The 18668-nt window shown below is 28.3% G+C and overlaps 1 protein-coding gene across 3 annotated transcripts in view; it reads left to right on the top strand.

Annotated features, from left to right (window-relative positions):
* The window catches only part of SMC5 (structural maintenance of chromosomes 5), a 37790-nt gene extending 19691 nt beyond the window's left edge, over positions 1-18099 (top strand). For all 3 annotated transcript variants that reach the window (XM_014417120.3, XM_014417122.3, XM_014417123.3), the window contains 9 exons: positions 1010-1173; positions 3774-3903; positions 6014-6260; positions 9572-9748; positions 10035-10265; positions 12783-13010; positions 14513-14692; positions 16668-16763; positions 17876-18099. In XM_014417120.3, coding sequence (XP_014272606.1) covers positions 1010-1173; positions 3774-3903; positions 6014-6260; positions 9572-9748; positions 10035-10265; positions 12783-13010; positions 14513-14692; positions 16668-16763; positions 17876-18010 — 1588 coding nt within the window. In that variant the 3' untranslated portion in view covers positions 18011-18099. The remainder of the gene's footprint in view (positions 1-1009; positions 1174-3773; positions 3904-6013; positions 6261-9571; positions 9749-10034; positions 10266-12782; positions 13011-14512; positions 14693-16667; positions 16764-17875) is intronic.
* The last annotated feature ends 569 nt before the right edge of the window (positions 18100-18668 follow it).

Genomic DNA, 18668 nt, shown 5'->3' with positions numbered 1-18668 from the left:
AAATTGTTGTTAACTATTTTTATTCTCTTTTGACCGCACCTCTGACTATCTTCCTCATAATTTAAAATTATATGGTCAATTATATATATATATATATATACGTATAGATATTAAACTATCTAATAATCATTTGAAATGTAATTTAATTCTGTATAAAACAAAATAAAAATCATGTATAATGGACCTGTATTAGAAAAAATATGGTATATTAGATCTTGTACCCACATTTTTTAAAAATATTTTGAGCATATTCGGATGAAAAACCTTTTTTTATTTTTTAAATACTCAAAAATATACATCTCCCAGAACATTGAAGATGCTCATTTGAAAAGTAATTTAATTGCCTAAAATTCTAACCTTAGCAGGAAAAAATCCTAATCAAACCAATTAACATAACAACAATTTTTATATTGGTTCTCTCAACCAGCGGTAAGGAAAGTAGTGTGAATGGACACACTAAATATTTATTCTTAATTATCTATTGATATAATAAATTAACAACTTAAATATGAGAAGATGGTTGTGGGGGTGTGGTCAAAATATAACACATAAGTTGAAATAACTTATTTAATCGTGCCAACGCTACGGCCAGAATTTCTAGCCTTCATCAGGGCTAAGAACAGAACAAGATAACCAATGAATACAGAAAATATAAACAGAATGACATTAAATAAATAATTGTACAGAATAGAATTATTTATTTTATGTCATTCTGTTTATATTTTCTTTTTTTATTTTTTGTATTCATTTGTTGTTATCTTGTTCTGTTCTTAGCCCTGATGAAGGCTAGAAATTCTGGCTGAAACGGTTAAATAAGTTATTTCAACTTATGTGTGTTATATTTCGACCACACCCTCCAACCATCTTCTCCTCGTATAAATCATCCATAGTCAACTATCCCTCATGATTATAATAACCTAAATAATATCTATTGTTAAATAAAATTATTAATACTAATAAAAACTATTATTTAATAATTCACGTTTTTGCAATTTGTTTTCTTTTATAGACGATTAGGTTTCAAAAACTACCTTATAGACCTGATTGAAGGGCCTGATGTAATACTGAAGTATCTGTGCAGCTCGTATAACCTCCATAACATTCCATTGGGCTCTAATAAGGTTGAGGATTGTCTAGATCATATTCCAAAAGAAATAAGAGCATTCTTCACTGGTAAGTTATTTTTCACTTTATTCATTTCTTGTTCTTTTATACATTTTTTTTTAATTTAGTATTACTTTGATCATTGCATGATTATTTATTATGATTTAACAAAAGTTTATTGTATTTTTAATTGTAAATGAACTCATTTGTAATTCTCATCAATGCCATAGTTATAAATTGTCTTCATAAAAGCTTGAAGTAATTTGGTAAACACCAGAAGTTTAGTTCTTTACAACTTCCAAACATAGAAACAAATAAAATAGACTTTTATTTTAAATTACAAATTTATGTTGAGACTACACATTTAATTCAAAGCTATAATGCATACAAAAAGGTATTTATGGCCCACTGCCTATTTACTTAATCGAAAAATGAACAATAGAACTTAGTACTGTAGAATCTCAATAATTTGTAATTCAGTAATTCGTACTTAATGTTATGAATATATTTAGAATAAATATTTTTTATATTTCACAAAATAGGAGACATTTTTGAGTTTTGGGAGGAAACGGTCAATGTTATAAGAGCTATTTTGTGGAAAGTAGTAGTCATACAGAGCACATACAGGTTTTCAAATTGTAAACAATTTTATTGACTTTAGAATTGAACAGGCAAGCTATTTGGCCGAGAGCTGTTAATGGCCTGTAGAGATTTTATGGTCAGTGAAAGTTCTAAATTGGAATCTAGTTGTGAACCGTTGATTATTGAGATCTAAGAGCTGGGGATGCTACTAGGGCTAATAGTAATCCCTTTCCTCCCTCTCCCCATCAGAGTCTTGTCCATTATCATACTTTGATGTATGAATAATTGTTAAATAATTCCTTTGTACGATTCATCTTTGGGGTCCCCAGGGACGCCTCTGTCACCCGATTTTATGAAGAGTTGAAGTGGCTTTACCCCTTCTTCTGTCGTAAATACTTCTTTGCTTCCTTTCTCTATCAAGTTATCTAATCCCGCTGCCCATCGTACATCTCAGATATCCTTCAATTTAAGTCCTCAGTACATTCCCGCAATACCCCCTCACGGCCCTCAGACTTATATGTAACTGTCCATCGAACCGCAGCCTTTGGTAGATTTTTCCTCATCCGTTCCTCTTCCCTATGGAATTCTATTCCCTCCTTTACTCATAGTTCTAATACCCTTCCAATCTTCAAATCCTGTATCTTCGACTACCTTCTGTCCACCCAATTCCGGAAGAATAACAATTGAAAGTTTCAAAAAATGTATTTTATGTCTTAGATCTTCATTTATAATTGTAAATATGTACACTAGCAGAAATTATATCTGTTCATTTATTACTTTTTAGTTTAATTGTATTTGATTTTTGATCATTCTTTTTCTTTTTCCTTTTATTTACTATCAGAAGTCATCTTATGTTTTATGATATAACAAGTGGTTTCATTTTATTTTTTTTATCATTATTTTATATTCTCTGTTAATTATGGTTGTTTAATTGTATATTTTTAAATACGCTGTATTATTTTATTTTATGACATCTTGTAATTTCATCTCTTTTTGTAATTTACTCTAAGGCTCTAAAGCCTAATTTTGACGCCTGTAAATTATTCTAAAGGGATCAATCCCAGAATAAATAAAGATTATTATTATTATTATTATTATATCAGCAGTAAGAGAGCACTTAAGAATTTCACTACTGCAATTTTATGAACTGAACTGGGAGGTAGAAATTACTTCCATGGGAAGCATTTATTTATTCTGGGTGAAACAAATAGTTACAGGAAAACCTTTTCCTCCCTTAACTACTTTGGATGACCAGGGGTCAAACAGACAAGGGGAAAAACAAAAGTCATTATCTCTAGGACTCTTCAATCTTAATATATCTTATGAACTCTGTTTAATTTATATTTTATGTGCATTCTAAATTTAATTGTTTTCATAATGTACAATTTTTTTATATATATTTTTTTCTTTTTTTTATGTGCTCAAATATCTATTTAATTCTTTACATAGGTTTTATTATATTTTATTATTCAATTAAGAAACATTATTTTTTGTTCAAAACAAGGGCAGTTATCTCTGTCATTTCTTTCCACTTTTTAACTACCAATTATGAACAAATTAATAAAACAAAAAAATTAGCCTTGAAATCTCTTAATGAAGCTCAAGGATGGAAAATATGAGTTTGAGTATTTTTTGTTTTATCAGAAAATCGGTTTTTGTCCAAGTGGTCGGGGGTAAGGCAACATTATATGTCTCTGTGATGGGGGCAAGGTGTCCCAGTGGTACAAGGAAGCATTCCCATTTCCTGCTGTTACTTTACTCTACAGAAAATTCGAAGCATCCTCTGGGAGTGAAATGGTTATTATGCTTCACTTTATTATTTAATTTAAATCATTGCTTTCCAGCGACCAACTTACTTACAGTTCGCATAATAAACTTAATTAGCAAGCACATAGTTTTGGAGTTACTTAGCAACAATTGATAAAAGTGAATTTTCTTAGATTCCTAAATATTGTTCTAGTTTCTACAAAACCATACTTTATCTATGAATCTACAGAGGTTTTGACAATTGTTATTTATCATTCATTTCTCCTTTCTATGTAGTATAACATCTCCAAGGAATGAATATACTTTCAAAATTGTTGCAGAAACATCTTTTCATAAAGTGAATATATCAAAATATACCGGGGAGAAGATACAGACAGTTGGAGAAGTAGGTGGTGCTTATTTCCTCTCCTTTACTCTCAACAAAGATTTGATTACAGCATGCAGTCAGGAGTAAGTTATCTGCTTTCTGTAGTATGTTAATTGAAACTTTATTATATTTCTTTTCAGGAATCCATTTACACCATTTATCCACTTCTTTATAACATCTGAACAACGTTTCGAGCTCCTCTGCCATCAATTCAATTATCAAGTTCTGCAAATAAAAATATAAATATTTACAACTAACATACAGTTACAATCATCGAATTTTATATTGCACTTTAATAAAAAATTGTTTAATCATTCACATTCAATATTTAAATATATATACTATCACTTCACTAATTTATAACCATTTACACATCTAAAATGTTTCTTGAGATTAAGCTAAAATTTCTCATTTATTGTTTATTAATTTTGGACATATGTCATTTTAAATTGAAAATCATTTTTATATATTCCAAAAGAAATTAAGTCCTATTTTTTTTTTTTTTTTTTTTAAAAAAGTTTATTTTTTATTTTTCATTAGTGCCATTTTCAAACAATGTTTGCCCAAAATATTTCAGTAGTGAAGGCAAAATGTTATCTATAAAATAAACTCCAAACAATGTAATAACAAATGCTACATAGGTGAGACGTCACAAAATTTAAGAAACAGAATAAATCAACATAAAACAAATTCTAAAAACCATAAAAATATTAATGCCACAACATTAGCAAATCACAGCATAGAAAATAATCTTGAGTTTTATTTTAAAGAAGTTAAATTTTAAAAGAAGCAGAGGATGTAAGAATTAAAAAATATTCAGAATCTATTTATATAACCGAAAATGTAAAAAACATGGTTAATTTTAAAACTGTTACAGGAGGAATTGGACAGAATTATTTGGACATAATAAATAAAATAAATTTTTTAAAACAATTAATAATCAGTAAGGTAACAAATTAAAATCCATTATGGATAATGAAACGCATTTGTAGGATTGCAACTAATTATCTATATTTAAAGTAGTGTATTAATGTTTTAACAATTACCTTATTACCGATTCCAGCTTTTTGTACTATAGAAAATCAAGCTTTCATCAAGAACTAACTGTGCTCCATGGTTTCATTCATGTTAAATTTTACATTGAACATGATAGTTTCATTCGCATGATTAGTACATGACCAATCACTAAAATAAATTGATTAAACTTAAATTTTCTTCATTTTGATCGCAGTGTTAATCATAGAGAAAAAATATGCTAGCTTTAACTAAATTAAAATAAAATTTTAAATTACTTTATTATTAATCTTCAGAAAAACGCAATAAATTATTACTTTTTCTTCTTTCGACTGTGTTTTACCTTATTTGAACATGGTTCACAATAAGTCTTTTATTTTTTTTCAGTGCATTCTATTGGACTTCCTATTTAATTATTTTAGTTTGAAAAATGGAGGCACAGCTTCTTATTTGAACAATTTATTTAGGATTTAGGCATATGTTATATTTAAATTTCTTGTTTCTATTTTATGACTGATTGCATTTTTCAAATATTTTGATTTTCAGTTATCGTTATGGCTTCTAAAAGTTGTCTTTTATTTTTCGCAGCATTTTAACATATTGAAAATTAAAATTATTTCCTGTTTCCTTATGGTGATTAATTAATTACAGTTTAACAATCCTATATGTAATAAACAAACTTATCTAAGAAAACTAATTTCCTGTGATTATAAGTTCTGTGTTATATAATTCCTGTGTCTTAGAAATGTCTATTTACGCTTTCATATCTTAAAATCCATGGTATTATACCATAATTATAACAAAAAAAAGTTATAATACTGATCAGGAAATTATTAAAGTTGAGAAAGAAGACTCTGATTTTAAAGTTAAAGTTTGGGTTTAAAAGTTGACAAAAAAGTGGATCTCATTAAGGGTACATTCCATTAAGTGTCAAATTTTGGTAAGGTTTCAAATTTTCTTTGAGATAGGTTTCAGTTATATACAATAGAGGTACAAATAACCTATATTTTCTCAATGAAGCAAGCTGTCATGTTTTGTTTTTTTCATGTGTGTGTGTATAAAATACTAGTGTTTATACATTAGTATTATTCTAAAACAAAAATGGTATTTCCAGTAAAATTTCATTTAAATATTTTGAAAGGACCTGAGTTAAAAGATTTATTTTCTTATTTTTTTAAGATTACAAAGAAAATTTGAGGATTGTAAGGGGATTGAAAATCAGCTGAAAGAGGTAGCTGAAATCAGACAGAGCCTCGATGTCGAAGTGAATACTACCAGAAATAAAAAACGTGAATTCTCTCGGCAACTGGAGTACCTAAAAGCCTCAAGTGTTCGTTTGAGGGTCAAAAGAGAAGAATTGGATGAAATAACAAAAAAGAAAATTGATCCGGCTGTGGAAGAAGCTAAAGCAAAACATGCTACAGAGGTAATATATATTCATTACATATTTGTGTATTGTATAGACCTTATCTCAATAGAGAGTCGTTAAAATATAAGTGAAGTTAACCCTCTGGTTGTTAAAGTAGGCTATAAGATCTACTCTATAAGGTAGAAAATTAGACACAAACAAAATATATTTATTCTTGGAAATTAATTGGAATTAATCCAATGCTAAAAAAATACATTTATTTTCAGAATTCGGAATTTACAGTTTATTTATTTATATTTTTTATAGTTTATTTACAGATTTAGGAAACGTTCCTATTTAATTCAGTATGAAATAGCATTTGTGATCTTAAATCAGTTAAAATTTATTTTTCTTAATGTCCGATGATGATAGCTTAATCAAATTAGAACTTCACCATTCTTTTACATTCTCATCTAGAAATAATTTTGAAGTCTATACCTTATTGATATTATCCAATAATTTTAAGCTAGAACATTATCTTTCAAGATCTATCCAAGTTAAGGTTTCTTTTTTACCATTGAATTTCTCTGATAAAAACTTGCTCTCAATTTATCTTAATGCTAGTTCATTTAATGACCAAATGTGACCCTCTAATCCTTTCATTTGTTGAGGTTACAAAATTTCTCTTTCAGTCCTTAATTCACCCAAAATATTGCTTAACCATCTTTTACCTCTTGTTGTGAGTAATACTGATTGATGCAACAATGTTCGTCTCTAAATAATTTTTTTAATACATTATTACTCTCATTCTGTTGCGATCCCTCCTAGTTTGGCCTGCGACTCTCCGAAGGTATCTCATTCTCTTTGCATTGCAGTAACTTTACTTAGATGTCTGTAAGTGGTACCCAGCTTTAAATTCCATAAAGGAGGGTAACTAGGTATACTTCTAATTCATATTTATTCTCCTCTTTTTATTTTAATTATGTGGACTAATAGTTTCCCTTTAGTTCAATATTAATAATATTAATAGTAGTCGATTGAAAACTTATCTGACTAAAAATAAGGCTAGATTTTAATTCGAAATTCGTAATAATGAATTAAAGTTTATTCAAAAGTGACTTAAATTCGATTCTATTAAAAAAAGATCCATATAAATTTTTAATCATTTGGGTTTACTAAAATTTCAATTAGTTTAAAATTTATTCCAATAAATATTTACCTAATCGAATAAAATTAGAATTAGATGAAAAAAGAAATAATAGTGCAATATTTTCCTTTAATTCAAGCAAATCCTTGAGGAAATGTGAATTATGATTTTTCTTTATAATAAATTCTTTAGTATAAGGATTTTTCTTTTTAAAAAGTTGTATAATTATCAACTTTAAAGTAACACACGAGCAGAAAAATAAATAAATTATTAATAAATGAAGCACTGAAATCAATTAGTGAGTTCATATAAATATAAGTTCTATTTTAAATTTGTAGTCTTTTAAGTGGATTACAACTAGATTATTAATCATAAATAATGACTAAATTTTAGTTGTTTGATATGTCTCATAAAAATTTCCGAGTAGTCATTTTATATTAGCTATTACTAATGACTTAAAAGTAAGTCATAATTTCTTCTCTTTTTTTTTTTTCTTTGACTAAAAATGTAGTTATCAGTCAGATAATTGTTATCCAGCTCTGGTTGCTGATACAGAATGTCTCGGTTTTAGTTATTTTTCTTTGTTTTATAATAAATGTTATCTCAGTTTTAGTAATTTTTTTTTATATATAAAATTCCAATTATTAATAATCATAGTGAAAAATCGGTTATTGACAGTGTGTGATAATAAACAGGTGATCCTGGGAAAAAACTCAAATAGTCAAAAACTATAACATGAGCCAACGTTTCGCCCCTTGTTGGGCTCCATCATGGCTAAAAAAGATACAAACACTTAAATGAAATAAAAATAAATGAACAATTTAGATTTAAAAGATCTACAATGAAATGTAAAATTAAATAAGAATAACTAAGGTTTTAGACAATTAATCTTTCAATAATTTTTTTTTTATCACGTATCAGCCACTAAGTCAATATCGATCTAATATAGATTAGGCTTCTTTTGGAGTCTTAATTTTCTTTCTTCCCATCGCAGTTTCATGATCCTCGACTGCCTTTCTTTTCTTTCTTCGTACCACTTCGTACCCATTTTTTCCTCTTCCAATATTGGTGAGATTTTTTTAATGTTTTCTTATATATATCTCTATCTAGACAATTGGCATCTGAAATTTTAAGTCTCTTTAATTCCTCTCTCATTTGGCTTGTGTATTCTCCCATGTTTTTGTAGCTAAACATTCTTTTAAAGATATTCTTATTCAATCTTTCCTTCTTCATCCTCTTCATGTGCCCATAGAACATCAGCCTTCTGATTCTCATCTTGGTTTCCAGGTCTTTGATGTTTCTGTAGATCTCTTCATTAGATCTTAACCTGTAACTTTCTTGTGTTTTCCTGGGCCCATAGATTTTTCTTAAGATCCTCCTTTCTATTTTTAGCAGCTTTTCCAAGTTGGGTAAGGATGTGGTCTTCACCCCCTATAAAATCACAGGCCTTATCACAACGTTGTAATGCCTTAACTTTACATTGGAGGAGAGGTTCTTATTGCAAATTTTAGCTGTTTGAAAGCTTAAATTTTCTAATTTGGTGGTTTTCTCGTGGATGCTCTCTTTCTCAGAACCGTTGTGACAAATTATCTTTCCCAAGTACTTAAATTTTCTGGTCACTTTTATTTTTCCATATTCAGTGTTTACTATTTTTTTTTTCTTGAAATTTACTTCAGTAGTCATGAGCTCTGTTTTTTCATATGATATTTGTAGGCCTGCCTTTTCTACTATTATTTGTAGGGTATTTATTTGACTAATAGCCTCTTCCTCTGATTCTGCCATCAGTGCGAGATTGTCGGCAAATGCGAAACAACTCACTTTTATATGATTGTTTTTGTTCCCTACTATGGTTCCTAAGTTTTTTTTTGTTTTCCAGAATTCCTTCATGATTTTATCTAGAACAATGTTGAAAAGTATTGGAGACAAGCCGTCGTCTTGTCTTAGCCCTGTTTTTATCTTAAAAGGTTTGCTTATAAGACCCTGGAATTTCCATCTTCCTTTTATTAATAATCATGTCTGCAGCATATAAATTATGATGCCAATCACATTTGTAAATTGACCCAAGTTTTCCAGATTGGCTAGTTTTTTAAATGGTTTAATTAAAGAAACAAGAAAATTCATGTGTATTATAAGACATATTTTCCTCTCTATGAAGATTTATATAATATGCTTTAGAAACTATTTTTTTTTCTTCTACAATGCTTTACATGGTGTGGTATAATATTTATTTTCATTTTTATAGGAATGTATTACGGAGATAATTTCTAACGAAGCTGAAACAGTTAAAGTAATTTCATCATATATGAAATCGAAAGCAGCAAGTGAATTATTTGGGTTACAACTGCAACAAACAAATGCGCTTGTCAAAAAAAAAGAGAATGAATCAAAAGAAATGGAGAAGGCTGCAGTTGCTGCAAGAGTGAGAAATATTATATTCTCTATTTTATTTTTATTTAATCTAAAGTACTGTTCTATTGTTGTGGTCTCTTTAACAGTGAAGGTGAACTCCATATCTTTTTGCTATTTACCTAATTTCTAAATTATATTTATATTTTCGATAGCAGATTTTATTTTAGCAATTTTAATTGTAGATTTTTTTTATATAAAAAGTGTGTTCATCAAGGTAAATAGTATGAAATAATATTCATAAGTAGTATGCAATTAGGAAAAAAAAGATCATTTGTTTTTCAAAATTTATTTTAAAGGATGAAGCTGAAAGAGTCAAAGCCGAATGTATTCGTATCAAGACTGAATTAAAGGCTATTCACCAAAAGGCAAAAGAAATGACTGAGGGCTTAGATGCGAACGACCCTGCCTTTATAGAAAAATACAATCCTCTGTTCCGCAAGTTACCAGGAGACAGGAATTTACTTCAAGAACATCTCATAGAAACGGAGGCAATGGCAAAGTGCCTTCAAGGGATAGTTGGTAGTAATGTAAGTGGTTATGTTATTATTTAATTTTAATTAATATTTTATTTTATTTATTTTTCTTCTTTTTAGTCTGTATATATAATATGATTGAATACTTTATATTTATATTAGTGACTGGGTTATTACTTGGTTAATATAATAAGTAGTTAGGTTATTACTTAATCATTGATTGTGGTTAGGTTATTGCATGTTTTATTTTTAGTCTAGTAGAAACTTTAATTCTTCAGGATTATTATAGGTGTTATGGCAGGTAGGGGTTCTAAATGAATCTTTACTAGCCCAGCTGTGAATGGAAAAACAAGGAATTATATAGTTGAACTTGAAAAAAAAAATATATATATATATATTGTTTGTATCATTTGTGACATGAAATAAAATTATCTGTATATCACCCTGGGTGATTGGGCTCCTTGAAGAGAATAGTTGTCCTCGTGGAGTAAAAGAGTGCAAAGTCCGCCCGTCGTGACTCAATGTGTATATCAGGGTTGGCCAGCCTGCTAGCAACTACCTGGCTACCAACGTAAAGGTACCTGAGCCGGCGTATGTAAACATAATGGTATTATTTATAGCTCTGTTACATAAATAAAAACACGTTAGCACAAAATGCTTGCAACCATAACAGATACATTTATTTATAATTTGGAACCGATTATTAAACATATGTTGGCCACAACAATAGGTATACAGTTATAGGGAGGGAGATTTTATTTAAATATTATAGGGATCCTGTACTATCTTGATAGTTAAAACTTTGTAAATCATATAAGCTCATGAGATCTGAGGCAAGAACACTTAGACCTATTGTAGTGAGGGTTAGGAGAGGAAATGATAAGGAAGGGGGATTATTTTTGGGATTTTATATGGATGGGAAAAATCCTTAAATTCTTAGTAAATTTTATGTGAGCTGGGAAGATCATAGTGCTAAACTTTATTCCTTGCTTCAAATTTCATAAACTGTGGGATAAATAATTTAGTAGTTGAAAGAATAAAAAAGACTTCTTGTAATAGAATTGAGCTGAATAGAAACTATTTGGTACCTACTGCTTACCCCGCTCCGCGAGTCAATGTAGGGAGTTATCTTCATTCCAGCTGACAATTTTTTGTCGGGTAATCTTTTAGCACAATCCCCTCCAGCTTCACCCAACCTAACAATGCTTGCCCCAATGGTTAAAATGACAATGGTCCACAGACCTTTTGTAAATAGTTATATTGAAGTTCTTGCTGTGTTAATATTCCTCACTCAAGTCCTGAGTGTCTGCAGTTATAGCACCCTTGCCATCCTCCATTAGTCAGGAATTTTCAGAAACTTTTTTCAGTTGTTACTATTTACTCCAAAACTACACACCTGATGGAATAGTTTGTATTTTTATTTTTAACGTCGATAAAGTGCGCTTCATTTGGAAACCAAAATGTCATCATTACTTTCTAGAATAAAGCTCTTCAATCTTCCACTTTATCTTTTTACCCAAAATTATTCTTTATTTGTGAAATATCATGAAAAGGTTTAGTTTTACATGATAATTCTCTTTGAAATACTTCTGAAATTTGAAAATTTGTTCTACGAAAATATTATGTTGAATGAATTTGAAGTAAATTTAATCAGCTTTCTTTTAAGCCCATAAAAGAATGTTTAGGCTCTATGGTTCTCTTAGAATGTAAAAAGGGTATTTATTATTTTTTATAAAAATGTAATAATTATAATTTGAACTTTTTTTTTCAAATATTTTCTCTCAAATTTCGCTCGTCAATATTTTTAGTTATCCATAATTTTTTAGAGAACCATTCAGCCTTAAAATTCTCTTATGGGTTGATATGAAATTTAATTATATTCACTTCAAATATGTTCTATATGATTATCTCATAGAACGAGTATATTTTATGATATTTCATAAAATAAGAGACAGCTAAGGTAATTTTTTACTTTTTAGAGAAAATGGTTAGTGTTTGAAGAGGTGCATCTTGAAAGGTAGTGGTTGTATAGAGTTCATTTTGGTTTCTAATTGTCATAAACTTCATCAACCAAAAAAAAAAAAAAAAAACAAGCTATTGTATCAGGCTTGTAGTTTTGGAGTTTATTGGTAGGAATTCAAAATAGTGTAATAATTTTGTTTAAAATCTAAAATATTTTGCCAGTTTCTACAAAAGCAAATTTTATCTGGAGAAATCATCTTTTCTTCAATTAGTTACATGGAAGAAATAAAAATACATTTAGAACCCAGATGCAAAATTTGTATTGACCAGTGTTGTTGAATCTATTTGCTATTTAATGTATAGTTTTGCGACTGTTCTATTTGGACTTCTTGAGCAAAAAGATGACTTTATAGAAGTAAGAAAGGTTCAGTTTCATCATTGGCATATATAAAACTTTTTAAAACAGGACACCCTATTTACTTGCAACATACAAATTCTATTTTGTATAGTAATTTTTTTTTTTACTATATTAATATTCAGGAGCTTCAACATGTAAATAATTAACTTAATTTTTTATTGTTATTAACCTATTGATTATGTGTGTTTAAGGTTATTGAGGAATATGAAGACAGCTTGAAGAAGATCGCTCAATTAGAAAAGGAAGTGACAAAATTAAAAGCGAATCATTTTGGGATTGTATCCAAAGCATCGGAATTGCTTTCAACTTGGTTGCCCAAGCTGCAAGATCTTATAGAAGATATTAATGATAAGTTTGGAGCATTTTTTGCAGCGATGGGTTGTGCTGGCATTGTTGAACTTGATCAAGGTTCTGATCCTGTGAGTGTAAAAGTATCCTCTTTCACCCTTAGGTTTTTCTCTATAATAACTGTTTCTGACACATTTTTTAAATTAAAAAAATCATAAATTTTTTTTTCTCACAAATAGAACTTGCACTTGCATGAACTAAATAAATGGTATAGGCAAGGTACCTCTGAACTCTTTGGATGTATTTAGTCACCTTTATTTCTCAATCAGAACAAACTTATTATACCATATATACTACCATTCAAAAGATTAGGACCATCACTTCTGTCTGTAAAGATGCTTGCACAGTTCCAATAATCCTTATTTTACAGGCACATTAATACAATATACAATTATATTAAATCAATATTACTTACAATATTTTTTTTCTGTATTTATGTATATTAAACAATAAGATATTTACTTTTTCTCTGTTCTACTAAGCATCTCAATTATTCAGATTATGAAAATGTTAAAAAAAAAAGTGAGCAAAGATTTTTTCATCAATTACATTTATTAATTAGCATTTTATAAAAACCTTATTGTATGTAAACTATTAAAAATATTTAAAATACGACATATTATTTGGGCTAATTTTTAATTGAATAAATAAATAAGAAGTTAGGGATCTAGTAGATTTCACCTCACCAGTTAAGGATAATTTTTTTTTATATTCCTCTAAAATGGATTTTTTTTTTATGTACTTTTGTTGTAATTAAGTTTCATTTGAAAAGCTATTTTCAATTTATTTATTCCAGAATATTTAGAATTTTCTTTAAATTATTGAGTTGTCTTAAACTTTTGACTGGCAGTGTAAAAGTATTTCTAAAAACATTTTAAATTAAAAATAAAAATTTTAAATGTTCCAAAAAAGTGGAATGGTTTTTGTGTATAAAATTTCAATCATTAGATTTAATGGGGCCTGAGAAAACTCGGGTTTATGTGGAATGTTGAACTTAACCTTAATTATGGTTGTTATAACAAAAATTTACTTGAATAATTAAAGTTTTTAAATTCTATTTGTCATTACTTAGTAAAAAAAAAAAAACTCTAATTCGGGACTTCAAATTTGCAAAACCAAAGTCTTTTACTACAAATATTTCTCACAAAAGTAATGATTTTGTGAATTTAAAATCACAAATCTGTTGTGGCCTACCTTAAATGATATGTCAAATGGAAATGTTGACTACCTTTATAAAGGGATTCATTTTACAAGTCTACAGCTTGACAAATATTTTTCATTTAATATTAAAATTATTTTTGCCTATATAATAAGCTAAAATAATTTCCTAATAACATCTCATGGACACCTTATTCATCATCTGTAGTCCATCTCTTATGAAACATTACTCTACCTATTGGCATTTTTTAGAAAGATACTAGTAGTAATTTAGTTCTGTTAATTGATGCTATAGATTAAGTTATAATACTTAGTTATAATGATTATTCATTATTCACATCCATAGATCTGAAATTTCAAATTTCCTTGATCACAAAACATATGACAATGTTTATTTTTACTTATGTTAATATAGTCGCACTACGAAAATTATGGACTAATGATAAAAGTAAAGTTTCGAAATGAATATGAACTTCAGGCATTAGATTCATATACTCAGAGTGGCGGTGAGAGGGCACTTACAACTGCAGTATTCCTCTTGTCATTACAAACTATCAGCAAGGTGCCTTTTAGATGTGTTGACGAAATCAATCAGGTAAATCTCTTTTGAAGATTCTTCACTAAATTTTTTTTTTTCTGGCCCAGACTCCCATTTGGAGTCCTATACTGCCTAACCATGGTTGAGGGTCAAAGTTTTTCATTTTGTGGGACCGCCATTCAATGAAAAAAGTCAACGCCTCAGGCCGGATTCGAACCGGCACCGCCAATAGGCATCAAATTGGTAAGACTGTCTTAACCACTGAGCTACGGGGTGGCCCTTCACTAAATGTTATAATTGTTTTTATATACTGTAGAACCCTTGGGCCCTGTTTCATAATGAAAGCTAATAGTATTAGTTCATAGTACAAGTATAGAAACAACATGTTAATCACACTAATACTTATTGTTTTTCATTATAGGGAGGACTATTAGTGATATTACAGGAGTTAAAAAGTTCTAAAGTACAAGCTACTATTGTGCAAGTCAGTGGTAATTGTATTAAGTTAAATCGACAAGACTAATAGTATTAGTTTGTACTTTATTATGAAACAGGGCCCTGGTATATCTGGAATATATTAAAGGAAAAAAAATCACCAATATTAATTTAATTCATATATTTGATAAAAATTAAAATTCAATATGAAATAATATGTGGGTGATATGTATATTAGTGTGTGATGAAGAAATTTAGAACTAATTTTTTTTAAAAAATTGTTTAAAAAATATCTTTAGGTATATAATTTAATTTAAGTGTACAAATGATCTTAAGTTTTTATTAGTTAACACTTATAGTCCATTATTTTTTTTTATTTTTCTGAACATAGTGTTATTCAGAAGTTGATTAATTTATTTTCTTTTTACCATTGGTTAAGCAGAGTTCCACTCTAACTTATTTCTAAGTGTTCATTAATCTTTTTAACAAATATTTAATTTTAATTGTTTCTTATATTGATTATAACTCCAGAAATTAGAAATAGATTATCAGAGAAAAATTAGCTATAGCTAAAACTTATAGCTAAAGTTGCCATGGATACGACCCTTATTCATGAATGAACCATTGATAAATAAATATCATGTCCATGGCAATTTTAGCTATTATTTTCATGGTTGTCCAACTCTGTAGATTATATAAACATAAACTATTTTCTCACCAGTTGTTGAGTGATGGTTTCTATTAATTTCGGAAGTAATTGAAGTATATACAGTATACTTCTCATAGTGTTAATTCTGTCCTCTTAAAAGTTTTTAGTTATTGAAGAAATTTTTAAATTTTTCTTGAGATTCTAGCCATCATTTTTGATACCATTAATTAAAAAAACTACAACTACTATAACTTCATTTAAGTATATTTTGAATGTTATATTTTTGTTTTATTTTAATTTCAAATTGGTCAAGGTCACAGTTTAAAGGAAATCCAATTCCGAAACTTATTGGAACGAGTGGCAGTGGCATTGTGTATATGTGAAACTATCAACCCATAAAACATTCAATTATACTGAAGATTGTTATATTATCTGGAGATCATAATGTTTAATTTAAATAACAGTCCGTATCTAAGTGGTGAAAATAATTGAAGAAACAGTCAGTTATCAAACTGTCGTGTGTAAAAGAAGTTTTCAGTTTTGTTGAAACACAAAACCGATAGCAATTCACCAATGAAAATTCATTTGAGCTAGTGACAAATGTAGTTTTAGTTGGTAAGAGGCCATTTTGAAATGTTAGTTCAGTTGTTAATAGACGTTTTTGGACTTATAACTCCTCAGTTTTTTATTATATGAATTTTATAAAAGTAAAATGTGTAGCAGTTATTAAAGATCAAATTTGAGAGACATCCTCTCTGTTGCAAAAAAATAAGAAGACAACATAAATTATTTTAATTTCATTTGTAATTTTTTTTTATTCCTATTTCTCTGTTATCCAATGGTGATGAACAGTTTATATAGTAATTAACTTCTTATGTACTAAATTGAATTCTTTATTTTTTTCTTATTTCTATGTGTTATTAAATTGATATATTTCTGTTTGTCTAGGGAATGGATGAGATAAACGAGAAAAGAGTTTACCATCTCATAATGAATTCCATTTCAACCTGTGATACGGCACAATACTTTCTTGTAACTCCAACGGTGAGTTATGATAAATATTGTTTTATCTTGAATTTCAGACAAATAATTGTTAATATAAATTTTAACTGATTCAATACACAAACTTTATTGTATTTATTTATCTGTTCATGTTTTATGAGATATAATGGTCACCGTTTTATTTTAACACCTTGACTGCGGTGGCTTCTCTGGAAAACCACTAATAAACACGATTTTATTTGTTCTTATTTTCTTTTCATTTAATGTAAATAAGTTTTACATAATCTATAAAATGTAACATTTAACCAAATAAAGTTTAAATACCTCTTTTTTTCACGAATGTTGTTTTTCAACGACTGTTGTCACCCGCATCTGCCACTGAATCTATGTATGCAATCAGCTGAAATATGAATGCTTTCAACTTTTTAAACTAAATTACATAATAGTGACTTTAGAAGGTTATTGTATATCACCTCATTTTCTATAAAACATTTAGATAATGTAAAATAATCCACTAAAATGTATTAAAAAAATTAATTAAATTTAAAATAATCTTTTGAATATTATTTAAAATGTTATTGGAAGTGTATAAAATAAAAGAATACATAAATATTAAATTTATGCACTTCAGAACATAAGTCTGAATTAATTCAATAATAAAAAAAATCTGAAGGAGTGTAAAAATCCTCAAAGGTGGCAGAACCCAGAACGATTGTAGCTTATGGAACCTGGGACAGTACTAAACTCGGTTTGGGACTATCCAAAGTGAAAGGGAGGAGCAGCAACTCTCCCTACCACACAGAATAGAAGCTATAAGAGTGTCCTCTCTTGACGATAGATTATCGTCATACCCGCTCCCAAGGCACCACAGCTTGAGGATAATGTGTCATCAACCATGGTCAAGGTGTTAATAACTTACAATTCTAATTTATGAATAATGTTAATTAATCTTTTGAATATTCTGACGGTGTTTTTTACCTGAATTTGTATTTATATTTGCTTACTTGCCATTAATGTGTAAAATATGATTGATTTCTTATTTTATAAAACTACGGTTTAGCTTGTTTTTTTTATTTAAATATTAACAAAGCTATTATTTTCTTGTTTTGTCTCATTTAAATTTTTTTAAAAAATGATAAATTTTTTTATTTTAGTTGCTTCCAGGAGTGACATACCCCGATGGCACTGCAGTACATTGTGTTCATTCGACTAAGGAACAAGTTGAGTTTCATGATATTCATTGGAACAAAGAGAGGTACTTCCGACGCCTGGGTATACATGAAGAATAGTATTTTTTGGTCCATTCAGTATTATGTATAGTATTTTTTGTAATTTATTATTTTTTACCCTCTTGTTAATAAAATTTTCAAAATCAGTATATATATTTTTTATCTTTCTCCTTCATATTTTGGCATGGTAAGTACTTTATCCTTCATAGCCATCCTTTTTCTAAATTTTATTTAGTTTCCTGTTTTATCAACCCTTATTTTACCACATTATTTACTTAATTAAATTATCAAGCTACCCTTGATTTATAATCACTTGATTTCATGATTTTTTGTGACTTTCCTTTCAAAATAAAAAGTCAAATTGAATTATCAGAAATAAAATATTGTCTTAATTACTGTACTTCCTCTAACTGTAATTATAGATCTATTTTGAGCTTTTAAATTATAATAAACAATTTTACTTATTTATTTTTTTACTGCACATAATCCTGTTCAGTTATTCCAAGTATTGTATTAGGCATTAAGAACCAGATTGGTCCAACCTACCAGCTGTGATTATGAGAAAAACACTTAAAGTAGAAGATTTCAGGAATTTTTTTTTAACTGCTTTTGGCCACTTTTGAAAGTGAATTCTAACATTTATATTATCAAGGAACAGATCATGAAAAACATATTAGTTTTATAATTATTATTTTTTTAATGTGGGATAGTTCAATCA

Source organism: Halyomorpha halys, unplaced genomic scaffold, assembly GCF_000696795.3.
Source record: "Halyomorpha halys isolate HHAL.00 unplaced genomic scaffold, Hhal_1.1 Scaffold146.1, whole genome shotgun sequence".
Taxonomy (NCBI): Eukaryota; Metazoa; Arthropoda; class Insecta; order Hemiptera; family Pentatomidae; genus Halyomorpha; species Halyomorpha halys.
The sequence above is the reverse complement of the archived record's forward strand: the minus strand, read 5'-3'. Positions and strand labels throughout refer to the sequence as shown.